Source organism: Colobus angolensis, unplaced genomic scaffold (genome assembly GCF_000951035.1).
Source record: "Colobus angolensis palliatus isolate OR3802 unplaced genomic scaffold, Cang.pa_1.0 Scaffold199, whole genome shotgun sequence".
NCBI classification, from domain to species: domain Eukaryota; kingdom Metazoa; phylum Chordata; class Mammalia; order Primates; family Cercopithecidae; genus Colobus; species Colobus angolensis.
In genome coordinates, this window is record NW_012115143.1 from 2,214,105 (window position 1) to 2,221,186 (window position 7,082).

The 7,082-nt window shown below is 45.7% G+C and overlaps 1 protein-coding gene across 4 annotated transcripts in view; it reads right to left on the reverse strand.

Annotated features, from left to right (window-relative positions):
• FRMD5 (FERM domain containing 5) overlaps window positions 1–3,672 on the reverse strand; it is a 368,282-nt gene extending 364,610 nt beyond the window's left edge. Inside the window, exon 1 of one of the 4 annotated variants that reach the window (XM_011941172.1) lies at window positions 3,327–3,672. Coding sequence is in view for 2 of the 4 variants with exons in the window: in XM_011941169.1 (XP_011796559.1) it covers window positions 3,327–3,428 (102 nt within the window). In the remaining 2 variants the exon portion in view is untranslated. Of the gene's footprint in view, window positions 1–2,594; window positions 2,815–3,326 lie in introns of those variants that run through there. The other 3 variants (XM_011941169.1, XM_011941170.1, XM_011941171.1) reach the window with 3 other exon arrangements.
• Window positions 3,673–7,082: the final 3,410 nt, after the last annotated feature.

A 7,082-nucleotide genomic window follows, 5' to 3' on the forward strand; every position in this document is an offset into this window, starting at 1 on the left:
ATGGTCTCGATCTCCTGACCTCGTGATCCGCCCGTCTCGGCCTCCCAAAGTGCTGGGATTACAGGCTTGAGCCACCGCGCCCGACCCGTTTCTTAAAAACATAAAAATCTATTCCTTAGGATATTACATGCCTAAGCATGTAAATGACTCCTTCAGTACACTGAGTTGAAAGATATTAGGTATCTTTTCGTTTTTTAATTTTCCCTATTTTCTCCCAAATAACAAAGGAAGGTGATAAATGTGGTAAATAAATAAATAAATATATATATATATATATATATATATATATATATATATATCCATAAATGAAACAGATGAGTGAAGAACAGATGAGTAGACTAGATCTGCATTTACGAGGCAATGACCTTCAAAACGGGCAGGGAGCTGTTAACAATGTTCTTCACAGGGGAGCAATTATACTACAAACCTCCTATGTATACTTTCATTTCTCATGGTCTACAAATACATTTGCATATCAGAAAGAGTGAAAGAATAGTCTGGTGACTGTGGCAACCTTCACTGAAAACATATAAGGCATTTTCATTACCTTAATAATTACATCCTAAATGCCAGATCAGAATACATGCTGCATTACGAAAGGACAAATACTTTGATGGAATTTCCTAAAACTGAAATTTACCAAATGTAACTATCATGACTCCAACCCAGTGATACATTTCTGATTCTGTAATACCCTAAGTAGTCTCTGATTATGCTGAGGCAGTAAAATCATTCTAAAATAGATACCTTATTTAAACAAAAATATGGCATACAACATTTTAAGGAAAATGAGTTCAAATTATCACCCTAAAAATTAAAATGTACAGTGCTACAATGCCTAAAATGTTGGGAATATTGCTTAACCTAATAAGAAGCTCACAGATCCTTTCCATACTGATTTAAAAGATCCTGTGCCTAGTATTTAACAAACAGTATTTAACAAATAAGCACGTGCACACATACACACACACACACACACACACACTACAGAAATGCATGAGGAAAAGTTGATAAGAAAAGCTCAATTTCTAAATGTTCAAGAAAGCTACATGCAGAAAATATTATTTTCATATAAGATACTGTCTTTTTGCTACATTTCCTCACATGAGTAAAAATAAAAGCAATTTACAAAAGTGGTGCCAAAGAATGACAACATTACATATACTTTACAATCCCTGTTTTTTAGATTCCACGCAAAAATCACAATGCACAATCATTAACATGTCTAGACAGTGGACACTTACTACAGTGTGGCCATATTACACCAAGCTTAATTTTTTAAGTGGCCTAGATATTTTATAAAATTAAATTGCAATAATGTAAAATGAGAGCAGTAGGAAAATAACCACAACCATAGTAGGATATAGCAAGCACAAACCCAATAAGTCCTATTTAACTCAAAAATATTCTTTTTCTAAATGGTAATAAAAACTACCCACAATTATAATACCAAACAACCTCAAAGGTTCCACTAACTGGGAAAAAAATAACTAGTTGCCTCATTGCAATACTTTAAAACCACAAGGTTAACAACCATTTCTAGCGAAATGGTGATGAGAATTGTGTTTTATTTGTATTCTACACCTTGGCAAAAGTTAGTGACCTGCCTCGGAAATTATTTCACATACCCCAAAAGTATTCTTAGGACTCATGAAGTATAAATCTCACATTGCCCTTGACATGCTATTGGATAAATGCTTTAAATTTTAAAGTTAAAGGATAAAGACTTTTAAAAAGCTCTAGACAATATACTCAAATGGTGAAGATGTCAACTCAATGTATTCTCCTACCCCAGCAAAAGAAAAAAAACAAAAAAAAATTGGACATGGCACAACAATACAATAGGAACAAAAAGTAGTATTCCACTCATTCAGCAAGGAAATAATACAGAGCATCTCTCTATCATATTCAACTACAAAAATCCTTTCACTTGATGGCTAGCATCTTTATGACTGCTTAGTCTGTATTTAAGTGGCCTTAAAAAGAGATTTTGTGCCCTTTCTCTACCCTCATGGATCTTTGGCAACAGTCAGCACTTATACCCGGGGCTGGTTTCGAGGGGAGGGAGAAAAGGGAAAGTGAGGAGAAGGCTGAACTGAGCACGGAGTCAGCAGGGAGCAGCTGCTCTCATACACTACCCAGTGTCTTTCTCACACACCGCTATGTTCCGCTATTGAGCACTGTCAGCAAAAATAAATAAATAAGGAGGCGGGGGGCAAGGAGACACTGAGGGTAGGACCCAGGCCGACAGTTTTTGTCTGTCACATCTGAGCCAGAAGCCTCCTCTGTTTTCCTGCTGCAAAGGCAAAGGATCAGGTGAGACCCCTCCGGGTCCAGCTCAATTTGCTTCTCCACAAAGAGCAGCTTCCGGCGATGAGCGCAGGATCCTCCTGGCTGATGAACTGAACACCGGAGCATTGTCAATGTTTTCAATCTCTGACTTTTTCATAAGGGAGGAGAGAGGGCTGACTGCATTCCCGGGAAAGACTACTACTCCTGACGTGCACACAGCAGTAGTGAAGGAACAGGAGCAAGAGGTTGTAAAAATCCCTTCAAAAATACCAGGTTCTGAAAGAAATGCTGTTCAGCATTACCGTATTGTTGGCGTTTTTCGTAAGTCGCCGATTCTTCCTGGCCACCGCCAAGCCCCAAATCGCTGGGACTTGTTGCTAAATCTTTACCTCACGTCCCCCAGAACCGCCCAACACAATAAGATTTGGGGGTCGAAAGGCAGGAGGGGGCCTAAATCTCTAAAGCCCAGAGGACTGGGCTTCCTTCAATAGGCCACTCCGCATGGGCTGCGCGTTCAGTTCTACCTTCTGAAAGCTCTGACTCACAAATGGGGTGGGGGGGAGGAATTATGACATAAACCATTATCCTTCCAACCCAAGAGAGATAAGAAAAGCCAGCCATACGTCCTTGCCCGGCCAGAGAGCCAAAGCCTGAGCCCCCGACGGGGCGGCCGGGCTAGGAGCCTACAGCCCTACCCGCCTCCCTCCGGGCGCCCCGGAAAGGTGCACCCTACCCGGGCGGGCTCGAGGAACCAGGACGGGGCGCCCTCACCCAAGGAGAGCAGGGGAGGACTTGGGGGTGTGGGACGCGGAGACTAGCCCCGCGGCGGCGGTGACACACCGGGTGCCAGGGCTCCGGCAGGGGCTCGGGTGAAGGCGCCCTGCAGCACTAGGGTGGTCCGCCGCAACCAGGAACGGACAAAGCACGGCGCTGGGGCTGGGGCGACCCCCGGACGGTGGCCGCCGCCGGTCAAGTTGATCGGACTTGGGGGACGAGAGGGTCCCGTGAGCGGGGTGGGGCGGCGCAGCGCTAACCTGGATGGTGCAGGTGTACTCGCTATCGTCCAGCAGCCGCACGGTGCAGCTGTACTCGCGCTCCAGGCTCCTGCTGCTGCCGCTCATCAACCTGCTCAGCATCTTCCCGCCCGCCTGCCCGCCCGGGAGCGACGCGGCGACGCTGCGGACCCTGGACCAGGCGTCCCTCAGCCCGGCAGCTCCGCGCCGACCCCGGGCACCTGCAACATCACCCCGGCCCCGTCGCTGCCGGTGCCTCCTGCTGGCCTCGTTCCTCCTCCTTATCCTCCTCCTTCCCTCAGCCGCCACCGCCTCCCCCCAGCCCAGATCAAGCGCCGGGCTCTGTCTCCTCGGCGCCCCAGTGCCCGTGCCCAGCTCGCGGGGCGGGGCCTCAACCGGAGGGGGCCAATGGGGATCAGCGCGGCGGAACCGAGTGGCAGACCGAAGAGCCAATCGGAATAGAGTACTGAGATGATGGGCGGGGTAAAGAAGCAATCACAGAAAAGCAGTGGGACCTAGTCAAGCTGGAGCAGCCCTCTAGCGTCCCAAATGAGGGGCTCCTCTCCGCCCCGTGGTTCCTATGGATGCTGTTTCCCCTCCCCCGGGCCAGGTGTGAGCACCCAACTGGATTGATGTCTGCCGCCTGAAATATACTTGATCTGCGTTTCTGAAGCCAAGCCCCGCACCCTTCAACGCCACGGTTCCCGCCCTCTTGGGAACGGGAGCGAGGAGGCGGCGGGATTCTGGATCACAGTCCCTGCACCTGCAGAATGCGGGTACCTCTCGCTCCAGATCAGGCGACTCCCCCCGACCTGTGCTGTACCCTAAGTTGGTCGGTCTGGCCTCTGTGCTCCAGCCCTCTTATTTTGGGAAACAGGAGCTACTTAAATAAAAGCTAAAGGGACCTCAGAGGTTCTTAAGTGCTCGGGTTTAATCCCCTAAAAAATCCTCCACTCTAACACCCTTTGCCTTCTTTTTATTTCAGAAGACAAAAGGAGACCGCTCCTTCAGCTGGTAGGGAGCAGAGGAAGCAATGAATCTTCTCCTTGCACTTTTAGAACTGGAAATTATGTCTTCAGACTTTCTCAGCAGAACAACATAGTATGTCAGGAGGTGTACATCACAAAGAATTGTCTCCTTCTCTTTGTCTCCCGAAATTTACAGACTTCAAGGTTTTTTACCAAAACTTCACTAAGAGACATTCTCCCTCAAAGATTTTCGATGGGAGGAAATGTTATAAAATAATTGTGTCGACCGGCGCAGTGGCTCATGCCTGTAATCCCAGGACTTTGGGAGGCCGAGGTGAGAGGATCACCTGAGGTCAGGAGTTCGAAACCAGCCTGACCAACATGGTGAAACCCCAACTCCAGTAAAAACAAAAACAAAATTAGCCGGGCGTGGTAGCACGCGCCTGTGATCCCAACTACTCGGGAGGCTGAGGCAGGAGAATCTCTTGAACCCAGGAGGCGGAGGTTGCAGTGACCCAGAATGGTGGCCATTGCACTCCAGCCTGGGGGACAAGAGCAAGACTCCGTCTCAAAAAAATAAATAAATAAATAATCATGTCAACATAGAACATGAATGCTGTAATAAATATATTAATTTAAAATAATGAAATAGGCATAATTTCCTATTATTTTCATTTACACTGTTCTTGTTTATAGGTAAAATGTATAACAAAAATGAAACTCTACATTAACCTAGAAAACTATTCCGCCTTTAAAGTATGCTTCTTCCCTAGTGTCTTTGGATTCCAATATTTTTCCCAATTTTTTTTTTTTTTGCATGGGGAGATTCATTCTCATTCATTCTCTCTCTTTCTCTCTCTCTATCTCTTCCTCCCCCTCTCACTCCCCCTCTTCCTCTCTATCACCTTAGTAAACTGGACTGCTCTTATTGGTTGCATTCTCCTTCGTGGCATTTAATAGCTATAGGAGTGGGTTTCTCTTTCTAGTGCAATTCTGATGAAGTTAGTTGTGAGTCCAGAACTAGTAAGTCAAGTGTTCCAGGCATAAAACCAAGCATGAACTCCACTGCTTTGTAGCTTCGGCAGGTAGTCCGATGCCTGAAACATAATAGGTATTCAATAAATGTGGAACTGAATACAAAAATTAGCCAGGTGTGGTGGCGAGCACCTGTAGTCCCAGCTACTGGGGAGGCTGAGGCAGGAGAATCGCTGGAACCTGGGAGGCAGAGATTGCAGTGAGCCGAGACTGTGCCACTGCACTCCAGCCTGGGCGACAGAGTGAGACTCAGTCTAAAAAAAAAAATGTTGAATTGAGTAAAGGGAATTGATAGGTATTCTACAGCACTTAAATCCCAGAGGAAGAAGACCTGTGAAGAAACTCAAAATTTCAGGAAGATCTTGGAGACAAGTAAAATTATTAATATGCCAAAGTGATATTCTACAAAGCTCAGCTTTGTTATGTAGCTGGAAGAAGATAATGAAATATTTCAGGCTGAGCGTGGTGGCTCACACCTGTAATCCCAGTACTTTAGGAGGCCGAGGTGGGTAGATCACGAGGTCAGGAGTTCAAGACCAGCCTGGCCGTCATGGTGAAACCCTGTCTCTACTAAAAATACAAAAATGAGCCGGGCATGGTGGCACGTGTCTGTGGTCTCAGCTACTCAGGAGGCTGAGGCAGGAGATTTGCTTGACCTGGGAGGCGGAGGTTGCAGTGAGCCGACATTGGGCCACTGCACTCTAGCCTGGGAGACAGAGCGAGACTCCGTCGAAAGAAAGAAAGGAAAGAAAGAAAGAGAGAGAGAGAAAGAAAGAAAGAGAAAGATTTCAAACAGGAAGAGTTTTTGTTGAAGGCAAAAGTTACTATTTGTTATAGAATCAACAAAAGCAAGAAAAAATGTCCAAGCTAGAGGAAGCCCATTAGTGTGATGGTAGCAAAGTGTTTTTAACAGGTTATCCAAATAAGCAGCTGTTAGAATAAAAAGGCAAAGCACTATGAATCCAGAAAAGCTCTAAGGAACTGAATGCAGTCTTCTTTCAAAGTATGGCCATAGTTGCAATCAACAGGGGTGAAATTGTATCTGCTATGTCAATGTGTTAAGCAGCATCCTTGCTCAGTCTGAGAAAATCATGACTAAGGCTGGGTGCAGTGGCTCATGCCTATAATCCCAACATTTGGGAGGCCAACGCAGGCAGATCGCTTGAGCTCAGGAGTTCAAGACCCACCTGGGCAACATGGTGAAACCCCATAGCTATAATAATAATAATAGTAATAATAATAATAATACAAAGATTAGCTGGGTGTGGTGGCGTATGCCTGTAGTCCCAGCTACTGGGGAGGCTGAGGTGGGAGGATTGCTTGAGCCTAGGGGGCGGGGAAGGTTGCTGTGAGCCAAGATCACACCACTGCACTCCAGCCTGGGTGACAGAGCCAGATCCTGTCTCAAAAAAAATAATTATAATAATTTTTAAAAATTACATCTGCTGAGATTCTCTCCTCACTGAAAGACCAGTTAGCTATTCATTCATGCTTAGGTGTAATATCCAGAGAGAACTTCAAACTCTGTCTTCTTCTCTGATACAAAACACTTTGTGAGGAAAACAGAGAATGAAAAAATAATGGAAGAAAAGCAAGAATCTAGATGTATGCCTCCACAACAAAGTTCATGAGAAGCATAAGGGGAGTTAGAAAGCAAGGGCTCATATAAAACCAAACTGAATTTTGGGAGGCTGTGCAGAAGAATCAATTGAGACAGGAGCTATGACTGTACCACTGCACTCCAGCCTGGACAACAGAGCAAGACTTTGTCTCT